This window comes from Linepithema humile, chromosome 4 (genome assembly GCF_040581485.1).
Source record: "Linepithema humile isolate Giens D197 chromosome 4, Lhum_UNIL_v1.0, whole genome shotgun sequence".
Taxonomy (NCBI): Eukaryota; Metazoa; Arthropoda; class Insecta; order Hymenoptera; family Formicidae; genus Linepithema; species Linepithema humile.
The window spans coordinates 24409802-24425778 of NC_090131.1; the positions used below are offsets into that span (position 1 = coordinate 24409802).

Sequence of the window (15977 nt, forward strand, 5' to 3'; positions counted from 1 at the left end):
TAACTACTCTGTCATTCGAATGCATCTACGAGTGTCACTTCGGCATCGTTCAGGCTGCTGATGCATGATAGATGAACCGAATGGGATAACCGGAACGTGTGGAATGTTTAATCTTCGTTCATTTCTTCTCTCTTGTACTATCTCTTTGGTCTTCTCTGGCCTCTCCTTAAGAGAGCGCCGTTCGGGGAGAATGTTAGCTTCTCACTCTTGATTTGCGTTTTGTTTCGAACGTGTTTCGTTTGTGTGATCCATTTTTATCTTTAGTTTAATATCGTCGAACGTTCCGCTAGGAAGGAACGTCCGTCGTTTTAATTCCCTGCACGCTCATTCATAATCACAATAGCTCCTAATTTACGTATCATGTTTGGCACTAAATGTAGCTGTGAATTTAAGTTGTCTGATCTCAAGTTTGCGTATCGCACTCTTAGTTTCTAAAATCGCACCACTTCTTCTTCTCAGCATGAAACGAACACATCAGACTGCAATGCACACATTCTTTTCACTGTACTTTCTCAAGCTATTGCATATTGATGCTCGTGTAATATTGTGTGCGATTTACACACATACACGAAATAAACTAATACATATCATCATCATACATTGATACATTGATACATTTACAACATCTTCTCCATCTCTCTCGATACACAGTTGTGTTCGCAGATTTGAAGCAAGCTCGATAAGTTAAATGATATATTTAGAAACACACAATCGGTATTTACGAATATGTGCGTATGTGTGATGCACCATTTGCGCCTTTTAAATTACAGTGAACAAGAAAGTACAATGGCTCTCTTTATAGACTTATATAAGTTGTGTCGTCAACCCTATTTTTTTACTTAGATCTAACTTCTGCGTCCGACATGTTGAAGCATGACCAATGTTGCCGCATATCTTAAACTTTAGGAACACGGTATAAGTATGTATTTCGTTAATGTGACGTATCGATTACTGTGTAAGAGCTCAGAGGAAAAGCACTCCTTTCCGTTGCAAAAGTCTCTTACTATAATTCCGCGTGTCTCAAAAATGAATCCGCAATTTACATCACTAATTTATTGTCCAAGTTCGCACAAACTCTCTCTCTCGTTTTCAATTGCCAAATTTTTAGCCACGCGGGATTAGAGAAGATTCGCAGTTGATTCTCGTGCCCCAAGAAGGATGTCTGTTAAGAAAGATGAAGGACTATTATGAATACTGTATATATCTTTCTAGGTGCCACCCACCGGACCAGGTCTGCAACGTCAGCCGAGCGTAGGCAACGTTCTAGCGAGGGCCTCCAGCTTCAGCACCACCGGCGGGCCTCTTCTGCCGCGGCAGATAAGCGCGGTCACCGCCGCTGATCATCATCACGAAGCGACGCAGCTTCAGCGTCAAGCATCCGCGGGAGCGACGGTCGCGCAAAAGCAGAACGACGGCACGGTGCAACGACAGAACAGCGGCGGTTCCACCGGCGCCGCCACCGGGAACGGCGTTCTTCGACAAGGCTCTCAGGGTTCTCTGTTCGAGCAGATTGCCAGCCAGGCGAAGGATTTGGTGCGCGAAACGACCAGACAGAGCAGTCAGGACGGGCTGCTCGCGCACATGGACAAGGTATTACGAGGAACGCGTGTGATCGAATGCGATTTATAGTTTTAAATAATATTTTTCTACGATCAATTTTAGAATTTTCAATCAGACGAATAACTCGTGTCATTTTATATCATATTTTTTTCTATAATAGTGATTATTGGTTTATTTAATTAATAGCTCAAGCATCAGGCGAAGGAAAGAATTACGGAGGCAGGCGAGGATAGTCTGTTCGCGCCGCTGGAACAAGTATGTTTTCGTAAAATATGTATGAAGTATAAAGTAATGTATACATTGAATCTATATCTTTCTTGTGTTCCGATTCAATTAGTTTACGCAACAAACTAAGAAAGCGGTAGGTGAGGCCACCAAGTCGGTGCAAGAGGTATCAAAGAACGCGTTGGAGGCGAGCAAAACGGCGGCGGGTGTAAGCAAGAATACGCTGGACGATTTGACGTACGTCGGCAAAAGCACATTTGGAGATCTGACAAAAAGTGCCAAAGAAGCTGCTGCGAAAAAAGGCTTCATCAAGGTATTTTTCGTTATGTAGAAAACATAGTTTTTCTATGATCACATTTGTTATTAAAGATCATCGTATAAAAATTGGGACTGTAACAAAATGATCAGAAAAATGTGCAGTACAAATTCTATCAAATAATATCATGTAATTTTTTTGTGCACTTAGAGTCTAGAATCACAATCGCCGGTACACTCTCCCTCCTCTTCTAATATGATGCAGCAGCGAAAGGATTCGATTAGCAATCAGTTAGTCGCATCGGACACACGAAGTGGTGTTGGCCGGGATTTCTTCAGCAATATTAGCAGCGATTTGAATGGCTTCGCTGCGCAAACCAGCAGTATGTTCAGCGATTTATTCGGTACGTCTCGAATAAAATTCATGTTATGTCTTTTTATATCTGTGATTAAATCTAATTAAATTAAAGTTGGTTATTATTTTAAATAATAATTACGTTAAACGAAATAAAATTCATTTTATCTTACATATTTTTTAAATATTTCTAACATTTTTGGCATAAGCTTTTTTTATATTAGTTTTATTAATAATAAACAAATAATTACTTTTATATATTTTGATGAAGTAAATTTATTTTCAGCTGATATTCTAGAAATATATTATGTATATTTTTTTATAGAATAAATGGACTAAAATTCGTTATTTTGTCGATTATAATTTTCTATCAGATTTTCCGTGGATTTTACGAAAATAAAAATCAACAATGTTTAATATGTCGAGGAAGAAAAGAAATAGTGATGTGTTTTAAAGAATAATAAAATTGTGCATTTATCTTCCAGGTGGTAAAAATAATTCTAAAGGCAGTAGCTTCTTCCCGCAGAATCAGAAGTCGAAAGAAAAGACCAATCCGATTCTTCCACCATTTCCCAAAGGTATAAGCGATATCGCAGCGTTTTTAATTAATTCTAATTAAGATTTCAGAGAAAAAGTTCAAAGTGATATATGCTTATTAACAGTTGCAGGCAAAACAGGATTAGTAGAGCGTTCCTCGTTGATAAAACATTCCTCGCACAAAATTAATCAGGAAGATGCGCAGAGAATGCAAAACGCGGAACGTTCTAGTACAAATAGCGACAATCAAGCCTTTTTGAACGACGTAAGTATTCATCAATTGTTGATTACAAAACAGTTTTTACTCGATCTTACACGTGTCTTTTAATTTCGTCAGGTGATAACGCAAGTGTTGGCCGGTGAAGGTGTTGGTTGGCTGAAATTGAATAGATTGAAAAAATTAATGGAAGATGAGAATTATCGTGATTTGGTCGTGAGAAAATTGAATAAAGGTCTCAATAGGAAGATTAGTCCTGATGATCACATTGACGATGTGGTAAATTTTTCATATATTTTAGTCGATGAATTATCGCCTATTCATATATCTTTTTAAAATACTGTTTAATTAAAAGCGGTTTTACTCTTTTTGTCTGCTTTAATTTTGTACAGGCCATATCAAAACCCGTGTATAAGGGAATGTTAAAGTGCCTTCAAGCAGTAACGCATGGTCTCGCACACACGTATAATAATTTCGGACTAGGCGGGATGGCTTCTGTCTTCCAACTGATGGAAATCGCTCACACGCATTATTGGAGCAAAGATCTGTCGGCGGAGGGTGGTTTCGACAGCTCTTTGATGTCGCAGGCGTCTAGCCCGTTCGGTAGTAGAGAAAACTTGAAATCCCCACAATCTCCGAATCAGTCTGAATTTACAGAAAGCGCGCAGAAATCAGGTATGTCCTGGAGTATTCTGTTATCGAGATATTTTTGATTAATCTTCAATTTTTCAACATATACTCTTTTCTAACAGTTATTCGATACGCCGATACGGCGATGTTTGTTAATGGTTTAAAAAGAGATATTAATTTTTTGTAGAATTAAAATCATTGAGAAATAAAAAGTTCAGTTTTATCAATTAAATGACTAATTAAAATAGACGTTTGTCGATTTAGAAGACGAAGCATAGAAAAATAAACATAATTGATATTTTTGCGTACGCTAGAACTGCCGCAAGTGCATTTGGAAATGCCGCAAGCACCGTCAGCGGCGGAAACGACCCAGTCAACAACGGACATGTTCCTGGACATGTTTACGAAGAAAGGAAAATTTCTGAGCAAGCTTACCTCATTCGATTCGGAGGTAGAAAGAATTTGCTTCTCGAACGATATTTCATTCCTGAACTCAAATTTCAAGTTGATTAGCTGTCCCATTTAGGTATCGCAACAATACTGTCGGGGTCCCTGTTGAATAACATTGGTATAACATATTTCTTCCTCCGTCCTTAAAGTGATAAGTAGTTCTTTTTTTTTAATAGAATGTACACTATGGGGCTTGAAAGCTTCTTTGACGGTTCTCCTCTTAAAATTGAATAATTAAAAAGAAAACTATTGAAAATCATACAAATGTTGACGAATTGTCCACGTTCGATTATAACGTGCAATGCATACGTGTCATGTGTTTTTTAGAGTGGGCGGGGTGGTGGAACGGGGAGCAGCGAAGCTTTATCCACAGACGGAGGTAGCATTATCACTAATCCTGCTTTTCGGCAAGCGCACCAAGCTTCCTTCCGAAGCACCGTATCTGATAGCGAGGTCGAGCAAGGCAATGTAAATTACCTACTTGAATTAGTTTTTATATTTACATAGTTGTTATATATCTCTTGTAGAGCGCAACGCACGTAGTAGCATCGTCCATTCCCGTGGAGTTAACCGACGACAGATTAACTCGATATGTCCACAATCGAAATCATTCAGAAACCATCCATGCAGAAACCCATGTTGAAGTACATGTTAATCGAAGTGTGGTAGCGTGTTAAATGAATTGCGTGACCATCCGAGTGCGTGCACTTTAGGAACGTAGAGAATCCTTCGTCCTTCGGAAGCTTCCCGTAGTTCCTAACGCTCGAATCGCACAGACGTCTCGGCATTCATCAGACAGGAACACGAATGGACGCTGATAGATTGCGTAGAGAATCGTAATCGAAGGGTAACAGTGACATGTTCCATTGCAATGTTATGATCACATTAAAAGATACATCGGCGCGTATGACTGTGTTTCGTATGACCAGGCACAACGGGGTCTTCTTTTTGCGTGCAACGCGAAGTTACCCTTTGACCTTAGAGAGATGGCATTGTATCGCAATTAGTTACGAATGAATTTCCAGTTGGAATGCCTTAATCACTATAAATCTCGACGGACACCGATAGAAGATATTGCTTTCTTAAAACTTTTTTATGGAATTTTATTCAAAAGTCTTTTCAAATCGCTGGTAAACGCCATTAACTTCATTCTGACGCGGTTCTGTGGTTCCAGTTTCCACGGCAAGGCAAGCAGCGCTCCGGCAGCGTTTGGTCCAGCAAGTCGTCCTTGAGTACGGGATTCCGTTATCACGGCGGAAGTTTGATACCCACCACGACGCTACCGAGTCCGGACGCTGCGAGAACATATCTCTTCGAAGGTATGCGTCCTTTTCAACCGGATAAAAGCGACGCGAATTCACACGTTCACGTATCTCGAGATCTTTTGTTATCGCGAATTTTGAATTTAGGTTTACTGGGGAAGGAGAGATCGGGACTGTGGGACGAAATGCAATTCTGGGAGGACGCTTTCTTGGACGCTGTTTCGCAGGAACGCGATATGATGGGCATGGATCAGGGACCTGGCGAAATGGTGGAGAGGTAATTGGAAAGCTGCGTCAAATTGTATACAATTTGCTATATTGTTAAAAAAAATATTGAATAACGTAATTGCATAAATACAAAATCATCGTACTGAGACGCATATACGCGCTACGCAGATACAAAAGTTTAAGCGACAGCGAAAGGCGGCGGTTGGAGCACGAGGAGGACAGACTGCTGTGCACTTTGCTGCACAATCTCACCGCCATCCTGGTAATGTTGAACGTCGACAAGAACGAATTGAAGCGGAAGGTGCGCAGGTTGCTCGGCAAGAGTCACATCGGCCTCATCTACAGCCAAGAATTGAATCTACTTCTCGACCAGATAAACAATCTCGTAAGTGAGATTCGCTGTGCGTCGAGATCGCATATATCGTTTAACGCGCGCTCTCTCCTCTTTCTCAGCACGGAAACGACATCGATCTGAAGCCGCTGACGTCACGGCAAATGCACCGGCAGTCGTTCACTGTGCATTCGGGGGTCGACGCTGAGGGTGATCTACGATTTCTCGAAGTTCGCCACGACGGTCTCGTCCTGAGGTCGGTGAACGGCGTGATAGTCGAACGTTGGTGGTACGAGCGCGTAGTCAATATGACGTATAGCCCGAAGAATAAGGTTCTGTGCCTGTGGAGGAGGAGCGGCAGCGATACCGAGTTACATAAATATTACACCAAGAAGGTATGTGCCTGATAGAATTAAGTAAAGAAAAATTAACGTTCTACTTCAGGTAACATTTATCACTAAAAGTTTATTTCAAAATGAAATAAGAATTTTGATGAGTGAAATATACATCATTTAATGATTGAATCTAAGCTCCATAAAAATTTCAATATTATTTTATGCGATAGAAATGCGTGAGAATTTAAATTGATTAAAAAAAAGATCTGTCGATTAAAATTTCATTCGAATTACAGGTTGCCGTCAATTTCGGCAGTATGCTAAATATCTTGTCGCTTTTCAGTGTAAAGATGTGTATTACTGCATAAAGGAAGCGATGGAGAAGGCGGCGGCTCGCGGGCGAGGCGCCAACGTGGGCTACGAGCTCGGCGGCGAGTTTCCGGTGCAGGACATGCGAACGGGCGAGGGCGGGCTCCTGCAGGTTTGCATGGAGGGCGTCGGTCTTCTCTTCGCGAATAGCAAGGTATGACTCACACTCGCGCAAAAGCCATACACTCTTTACGCTGTGATGACAGTGCAGGAAGGAGTCGAGAGTCCGAGACTCTCGAGGATTGCGCAGACTCTTATTTACTATATTTATATATATCTTTTCTACGTCCAATTGTTTGTGTCATATTGCATCGCATTTGACACCGTATATATTTATTGGGAACTTTGAGGATTTATTATCTCCTTTCGTTCTTTTTCTCGACTGAATATGTGATATCGTGTCTTTTTTGGCCGATGCTACCGTTTACTCTTTATTAATGCGTATATAATAATGTGTTTATTTCAGCGAAAATATATTGAACATACGTCAGAGAATATGTTGTGTTACCATGAGCTATGGGTGCATTCGTAAAAAGAAAGATATCCTTCGTTTAGGCTCGATGATCGCGATCGTCTCGTAATTATTTGATTAAAGGAAAAAACCCGCATTGATTAAAAAAAAAAGAATAAGAAAAAAAAAAAGAAAAAGAATGCAAGAATGGCAGCGCTCAATCGAATCGAACAAGATAGGAAATCTCGTCATCGCTCAACCACTTTTTACCATTCATATTCTCTCGATCATTTAATATCTCTCTCTCTGTGTATTTTTTCATTATTGCATTGATGCAAGGACCACTCAATATTATCTCCCACTGCTAGCTACTTACGATCTGCTTTAATTGATTTGTACCTCTGTACGCGATTCATCGCGATATGCGTCCGCGATAGGACTGGTCGGGCTCGCCAAGGTAGTTTGACCGACGATTATTCAATTGTCGTGTTCCAAAGTCCAAATCGGAAAGGATCACGTGACACCCGGATTATCTATCATAATTCGCCAAAATTCGTACGCGCGTTACTCATAACAACACAAATATCTATATCAAGAAATGAAACTAGAGAGATTCTACAAGAGAGATGAAGAGATAGGAATTTCTTTCTACTTTACGAAAAAAAAAAAAAAATGGGCATGTACACAGGATGTCGCAGATCGATCTTGATTCTTTTTGACTGGCGAATTCTTCAATCGCTGATAAGACAGTTTTTCCTTTGATGTCGATGTACCTAATAATTTCTGATTTCTGTTGCACTTAATGAAAATTTAAACAAAATCTTATTTTAAAGTTTATTTACTAACGTTAACAATGACTACAAAAATGATATCATTTTTTTATAAAAAAAATTTTCAAGAGGGAAAAATTGAATTAATCGGAGAATCCGCGGTTAAAAAAGAGCACGCTTAGTCTGCGAGGTGTCTAGCGTGAAAATAGTTTATCTAAAAAATTTTATTAACCAAAGTAATTATCTTCGAGCTAGATACCTTGTTATCTACATACACATGACACACATATACAGGTATACACATACATACACAACTTCTTCTGGAAGAATAATCGTTCTACTCGTGTCGCATTTTAATCTAGAGCTCTGATTAATCTCCCGCGATTGTATTCCCGCGCGTAACGCACTCGACAAGTTTTATATTACGACTCTGATATCTTCTCGGTTATTTTTACTGGATAATATTGTGTTCAGGCGTTATATAATCAATGTTTTCTTGCATGGAAGCTCGATGTGCAGTTGCAGACTCTTTTATCTGTATATTATATAATTATATATATATTATAACATTTATATATATATCATTACATTTATATATATATATATATTTATAGGAAATAAGGTATAGGGCGATATATACATATATATATATACAGACTGTCTTTTTGAACACTATACTCCTATATCTTATCATTTGTATTGAATGTTGGATGCTATATTATATTTTTTCCATATATAAGTCTAACAACTTTTTTATCTGTCGTGGTCATACGCGAGGAAAGTCTATTCGTGGCTCGAGATAAGAAAAAAAAAAAAAAAAAAAAAAAAAAAAAGAAGAAGATAATAAATGCAACAAAATCTCGCGACCATTACACTTAAATCGCTGTTTACCGACACACCGCGGCGATAAACGTTCGCGGATCCCATCATATGCTTGACGGAATCTCGCGCGAATGACGAAATATCCGTGGGATATTGCGCTCGGTATTCAGTTTCCGTTCGGGATGATAGACTTTTCTCAGCCTGGGGAACTTTTGAGATGGTCCTTGAACAATGAATATTATACCTTTGCTGTTCACATCGATTGGCCATGACGTTAGGTGATAAAAAAAAAAGAAGAAGCAAACGTAGCTGTAATATCATCGTATACAGCTCTCTCTCTTTCTCTCTCTTTCTCTCTCTCTCTCTCTCTCTCTCTCTATCTCTATCTCTCTATCTCTCTCTATATATATACTATATCTTAATTGAGTGGATAACTGCTGTTATCAAGGGTTTTAATTTTCTGTTTTTCTGTTTTCTGTTTCTTGTCCCGTCCATCGACATTGCCCTGCGGCTGGGCAAACAGGATTTCGAGGTATCAAATCAAATCAATCATTGTTTGTTATACGAATTCAGTATTGACTATATACTCAATGTTGGCCGTGTTCCGGAGATGCTTATTTATTTTTACCATTACTTTTGGCCGTATTTTTTATTATATATACCATTATACTATATATCTACCTACATTCTTAAATTGCATTCGAATTCACTGATCTGCTCTGTCTATCTTGATTGTTTTTTCTACGATCGATCGGTGTTAGTTGTAATATATATATATATCTACACACATATATATATATATATATATATATATACGTATATGTATCTCCGTACGATATATATAAAGCTGATACCTCACCACGGTATCCGGTGATGAACGATGAAATGCAGAACAGTGTTTGCCGCATATAGTCGAAAGTCCGACGACATTACCTTATATATTGTATATCGTTTAGATGAGATATTTGTAAGTAGTGTTTAGTGCAACTTGTAGAGCGATGTTCGATGCACACACAATGCAACTATATATTATATATCTATAGCCTATCACTCGACATGAGAAGTCCGTACACAGTCATTAAGTCACGATCATCATTAACAGCTTCCACGTTTTTTTTTTTTTTTTTTTTTTATTACACACCGTATCTTTCTCGGTCACGATTGTGAAAACAAGCTCGTCGAGAGATTTTGTACTCGCCGAAATTTTTTCTTTCGTTGCCAATTTTTTGCTCGAGACGATTTCATCGAGGATCGATGACAAGTATCTCGGCCTACTTCCACAGAATTTCCGGAAGGAATTCCGACTGACAAGTTTTTCTTTTTCATTTCGATTTTGAGTTGAAGTGAGAATAAACGAAAGTTGTATTCGCGAGGGCAAGCTGCGTCTCATTTAAGAGCCACGTAAGATTTTGGAGTGCGGCCGTGAACTGTGCATAGCAATAAACATCCGTAGTGTCGCAAATGTTCCATATTTATACCGCAGTCGACCAGCAAAATCGGGGGCGATTTCTCAAGTCATCCAATGTACAGAATGCAGATAATGAAACGCTCAACATTGCTTACAAATAAACAGTATTACGCACGTTACAGAAAAAAAAAGGAAGAAAACAACTTGCATATATAAATAAGACAGTAGTAAGAAAACAGCTTACACTTAATTTCTTAATTAAAATCACAGCTTAGCGGGTCAAATAATTCTTGCATAACATTGTTCAAGTAACTCGATCGCGAAAGAATCCATTGCGACATCACCGTCAATCGATCGCGAATTAATATTTAGATATGCAATAAAAATTTATCTAATACTTTGATGCTTTGATCGAGTGTGCTTCGGAAGTAATTAGAAAAAAAAAAAAAGAGTAGTTACCCGATTTATGTGGTCGTGACACATCGCTCGGAGTCCACCCACACACTGCTAGTTATGTAGTAGAGCAATGATTTCTCGTGCTGTATAGTGATTGTCCGATCGTATATTACGAATGAGACCACGAGGACTATGACTTGCGCGAGCCTCCACCTTCTCGTCACGATATTATTTACACTTCTCTGGCATGGCACTGCTAAATACATAATGTTTCCCTGTTTTACGACATTGTAACCGATTCCGATCTATCCCCCCGAATATACAGCGTATATACTCCCCGCTCTCTCGATTTTTTACCACCCCCCCCCCTTAATTACCCTCCCCCCCCCCCCCCCACGATCGATATATATATATCACGACCGTGCATCATTGTCGATCGAACCACGTCCACCGGTCTGTATTAGATGATACAATTGCACATTTAGCAACTTATCGACGCTAAGCAATCAGTGACATTTTACGATTGAGTTTAGGCCATCTCCAGAGTTGCCTGCCGCTATTACGCCTGCCGCTATTAACGCCCGCAGCTATAATATCGCTGATGTTGCCGCCGCCGCTGCTGCTGTTTGCCGTCGCTGCTCTGCCGCTAGATTTTGCTTAGAAGTCGATTATATCGAGATTACGGCTGCTAAATGATGCATGGTGTCTTTGTTAAATTTTAATCCTAGAATAGCCTTTTTATACGTCGCTTTTGGCCCTTTCGTTCAGCGTTTCGTTTTCGCAAAACTCAGCAACTGTAAGATATTCAAGATTGGATTCCGTAGTTTTACGATATTAATTGTTTCATCACTGAATAACGCAAGAATATTTGTTTTAAATATGCTTTCTACAAGTTATTAATTTTGTAGAAGCTGAGTTTTGCGAAAATAATCGTTTGCTGCTTAAATTTGCAATCAGAATGTAGCAATTATTATGCAAGGCTGAGCATGCTCTTATGAGGCAATTATTGCACGGCTATCGGAAAGATTCCGTGCACGTTTGCATGTAGAAATATCTAGGATATCCTCCGATCTCGTTTCTTTCGTTTATGAGCTCATACATTTTCCGCACGTAATGGATATTTTTAATATCGCTCAAAAATCATATTAAATATAAAACTTATAATATTCTAGAATGCGATTCAATGTTTATCGCTGAGACATTATTCCTGATATCATTCAATAGTTTTTTTTTTTACAAATTTTTTGTAATAGAAATTATTTGAGAAGTGAAATTATGTTCAAGAAACGTTCAAAATCAGAAAGCATTAAAGTAATTAAAATATTAAGCGGAATGAATATTCATGTGCAGGCTTAATATGTCGGAGATGAAATGACCGTGCATTTATTAGAAAAACGGAAGAAACGCTATCGCAATAATATGTTTAGCACATACGAGCATCGCTTCGCATCTAACATGAATGTAAAACATATTTTATTGTCGTGCCTCACATAAGCGACGTATAATAACAGCAAGGATGATTATTACAATTGTAGATGTTACAACGGATTCAACTGAGGACTTTCTGTTCGATGTACATCACGCGCGTCATCATGCGTGAAGGCGATCAATAAGCAATTTTTTATTTTATTAAAAAGTGAGACATTTAATTCACACATACGCACACAATTATATTATAATTCCGTATGATGACGCGCGTTGATTGAAACAAATAGAATGAGAGTACATAAAGTACAATTTTTGTGCAAAACCCATCGAGCGCATCAAAATTCTGAATGAAATTAAATTGCATAGAGAAAGTTACATAAATAAAATTTTATAAATCTGCTTAATTGGCCAAAAATAGTAGTATTGATACAATAAAATAAGATAAAAAGTAATGAAAATGCATAGAAGTAAGCGCTCGGAGGGTTGAAACAGACGCTTATCGTCGGACGAGCATCGTGATCCATTTTCACGCCTGTCAAAGAGCTGTTCGCACACACGATCGATATATATTATTATATCGGCGTATATATATATATAAGATTAGGCTCTCTAGAGAATCGTCACAACGAGTGCATGATCGAGTAGATCCAGATTCGTAACGTACGCGCGATGCGCAGACCACTAACGCAAATCGATTGTGTTATTTGCAGTTTTTTGTAAGACTCGATCATATCCGCAAGTGCTTTACTCAAAAGGATGGAATCTTTGTTTTGGAAGAATTCAGTAAGTCACACATGGAATACTGCCTCGATTTAATATACGCTTTAATACGCCGTAGAAGATAGACTCGCGAAAAATAGATTCGCTGATACTGAATCACACGCTTACGCTGCAATTTAGAATTAGCGTTTGGAGATCGCGACATTATCTGGCGTCTTTCTGTTACAGATCCTAAAACTAGACAAGTAATTCAACGTAAATATAAGTCACAAATGGTGAGTACGCGTGTCTCATAATTCTTTACTGCAAAAAAATAAAATATTTGTTGCAATAAGAAAAGATGTCTATTTAAGAAAAAAAAATGATAACACATCTGTTTTACTAAAACAATTTAATTTTGTCGGGGTTATATTTGTGTTTCGTCCGAATAAAATATTTATTTTAAACGTATAAGAGATACTTTTGCTTTATTATTTATGTTTGCATTTATCAGTTATGTAGCTGTATATTATGTGACAGGCTGAAGAGGCGGTTCGTTGCTTGCATAGAATATTTTCCGTCGCATTTACTCTTCATAAGCTTCCATCGGAGACACAGAATAAACATAAGTGCGAAAATGATACCGAGGCTTATCCCTGAGTTTTTTGATTTCTTGTTTCACGTAAGTTTGTTTTCTTTTTCAGTTCCGTTCAGTAAATCTTTATTTTCGTTTTCATAAATTATTCCTTAATTTATTTCAAATTGGAATCAGAATTAATTTAATTTAAAATTTGATAATAGTTTTGTTTTGATGTCCGACAGCATGTCGGAATTTCCAACAAATTAATTGCGTATACTTAGCACAATGTGTGTACATGAATGACCATCTGATTCGCAGGCATCTGATATCTGTTACGCTGTCCTCTGCGTATTTTCTTATGTGGCGGCTGGATCGGAGCAACGAAAGCAACAGGGCCAGCCACATCAACAGCAGCAGCAGCAGCAGCAATCCCCTCAACAGCCACAGCAATCGCAGCATACGCTGCAACCACCTCAACAACGCCACCAGCAACAGCAACAACACCAGCAGCAGCAACAGCACCATCAGCAAACCCGTCATCAGCAGCACAGACAGGAGCAACCACAAGCGAGCAATGTAACGCCGCAGCAGATCCACAGAAACACGCAGCTGGACCCTTATTCCCGTCAACACTGACACAGGCAAAGACACTCGCTTCCCTTCGTCAGCCTCCACAACAAGAATAGTTGCGCCCCTTACGCCTGTCTACCTTGGGTATAAGTGTGTGCTATCTTCTTCAGAGATTTATTTGAGAGTTAATATGGGCAAGTTAACAAGGCGACATTCCGTTCACGCAGAAGCATTCCGTCTTAATTTCCGTTTTCTTCAAATAAATCGGCATTCTTCCTCTCCGGAAGTAAAAAATTATCAAAGGAAAATCGTAACGATTAAGAAAAATGAAATATCTATCCTTAGCTTAATTCGTTAATATCAGACTCATGGCGCGAAGTTTCATTCAGTGCTACGTAGTCCTACGTCAATGTGATAGCTATTGTATTCTTATATTCGTCCGCGCACGTAAAACACATACGTGCGCGCGTTACCTAAAGCAATTAAACATACAATAAATATTCGTAATTGGCGCGGTACAATTTTACAATGCGCCGCGACAAAGATCTATGTAATTGTGATCGCGTTCGCACGATTGGAAGAGTCAAGGTTTTAGCTCGTGTTTATAGTCGAGAGTAGTCGGTGTCGATCGATAAACGCCAAATTGCGAGGTCCTCGCCAAACTCTTGATCACCACTGTCGAAATTATTCCTATCGTGTCTTAGATACGTGAATCACGCGACGAAAAAACAAAGAAACATACATCATCGACGGACCTGTCTATTCGTTTGCTGTCTCTCTCTCTTTCTTTACGCTTGCGATCGGATTTAGCCGGTGATTCGTTTCGTTTCAACTGTGCATGTAAAATGTTAGCGAAAGTGTCATGTGTAGGATGTGTAAAAAAAAAAAAAAAAAGATGTACTATCTCTCAAGCATGTGCTATGTCTCGAGCAAATACACATTGATGATTATTTTGTACGGTTTCGAATACAGAAGATAAAGAAAAACTCTCTCTCGTGGAGCTCGTAGAGCTCGTTTAGGGTACATGTAATGTTCCCGAAGTGATAGGCATTATTCGTAATAATGTAAATGTAACTGTACAATACCCCGAAAACAGAATACGACATCTTTGAAACGCTGTGAAATAATTACGTCTTACGTTTCACCCAAGCGCGAACTCGGTAATTGAGCGTCGCGAACTACAACGAGATCGCGGCTTCCGGATGCGTTGACAGTCGGAGGAATTCGGCACCAAGTGCGGGGCGAGGTTTTTTCCGCGAAAATTGTCATTGTAATTTTCTTTGCCGTACAATAATACATTATACGTAGATTCTTTCCGAGATTAATTGCGATTAAGAGTACGCGTTGCGTAGAATAGACGAAACGACCAGTCTAGGGCGGAAGGGAGGTGTTGTACACTTAGTCGCGAACTCAGCGTGAAGTAAAAACGTAGCGTACAGTCACACAGATGATCAGAGGAAATAGTATATATTTTCTTGCAGCGTAAGAAGCGATATAGATATTTGTAAAGAGAAAAAGGATGCGGAGATTTGTAAATAATCGGCGACGTCGTAGGCAAACAGGCGTGAAACACAATTTTTATTTCTCGTCTTTTAATACGACTATACATATTCGTAGAAAGCTCGTTCGCCGGCTGAGTTAGAGAGGGTGGGAGGGAGGGGGGGGGGTGTAGGTAGGGGGAGTTTCTAAGAGCAAGGGGATATGTTTCTCTTCTAAACATTTCTAAAGGAAGAAGCACACGAACTTCGCGATCCCTCCGTAACAAATTTGTCTGCCTAAATCCCGATGTTTAGAGATTCTCGTCGTCGGTACCATGTTTAGACGATACAGTCATCGGTCGGTCATTGTCATTTCGAGATATATCACGGTTATACAATAAACCTTAGGTCTCTAGAAGAGAAATTAATACCTCGCATTGTATAGTACTCATCCATGTAGACGCCTTATGCCCAAAATATACTTGTAGCCAAATCGATATCAGCTGATATTTATTTATTTCCACCCAACTGCGATCTAGCACGATTTGAATTCTTAATTGCAGCTTACTTGATGCAGAATGGAGGACGCTAGAGCGTATTGTAATTTAACGACGATGTCGT

General features: G+C 39.0%; 1 protein-coding gene across 11 annotated transcripts in view; it reads left to right on the forward strand.

Moving 5' to 3' along the window:
* Rab3-GEF (Rab3 GDP-GTP exchange factor) overlaps positions 1-15853 on the forward strand; it is a 23919-nt gene extending 8066 nt beyond the window's left edge. For 4 of the 11 annotated variants that reach the window (XM_012367436.2, XM_012367440.2, XM_012367438.2 and 1 more), the window contains 19 exons: positions 1213-1590; positions 1747-1815; positions 1898-2098; positions 2252-2444; positions 2881-2973; positions 3058-3197; positions 3270-3428; positions 3542-3824; positions 4094-4230; positions 4557-4697; positions 5404-5548; positions 5639-5768; positions 5888-6104; positions 6173-6445; positions 6729-6908; positions 9321-9329; positions 12740-12812; positions 12978-13024; positions 13627-15853. In XM_012367436.2, coding sequence (XP_012222859.2) covers positions 1213-1590; positions 1747-1815; positions 1898-2098; positions 2252-2444; positions 2881-2973; positions 3058-3197; positions 3270-3428; positions 3542-3824; positions 4094-4230; positions 4557-4697; positions 5404-5548; positions 5639-5768; positions 5888-6104; positions 6173-6445; positions 6729-6908; positions 9321-9329; positions 12740-12812; positions 12978-13024; positions 13627-13944 — 3186 coding nt within the window. In that variant the 3' untranslated portion in view covers positions 13945-15853. Of the gene's footprint in view, positions 1-1212; positions 1591-1746; positions 1816-1897; positions 2099-2251; positions 2445-2880; positions 2974-3057; positions 3198-3269; positions 3429-3541; positions 3825-4093; positions 4231-4556; positions 4698-5403; positions 5549-5638; positions 5769-5887; positions 6105-6172; positions 6446-6728; positions 6909-9320; positions 12813-12977; positions 13025-13268; positions 13411-13626 lie in introns of those variants that run through there. The other 7 variants (XM_067354268.1, XM_067354269.1, XR_010890027.1 and 4 more) reach the window with 7 other exon arrangements.
* The last annotated feature ends 124 nt before the right edge of the window (positions 15854-15977 follow it).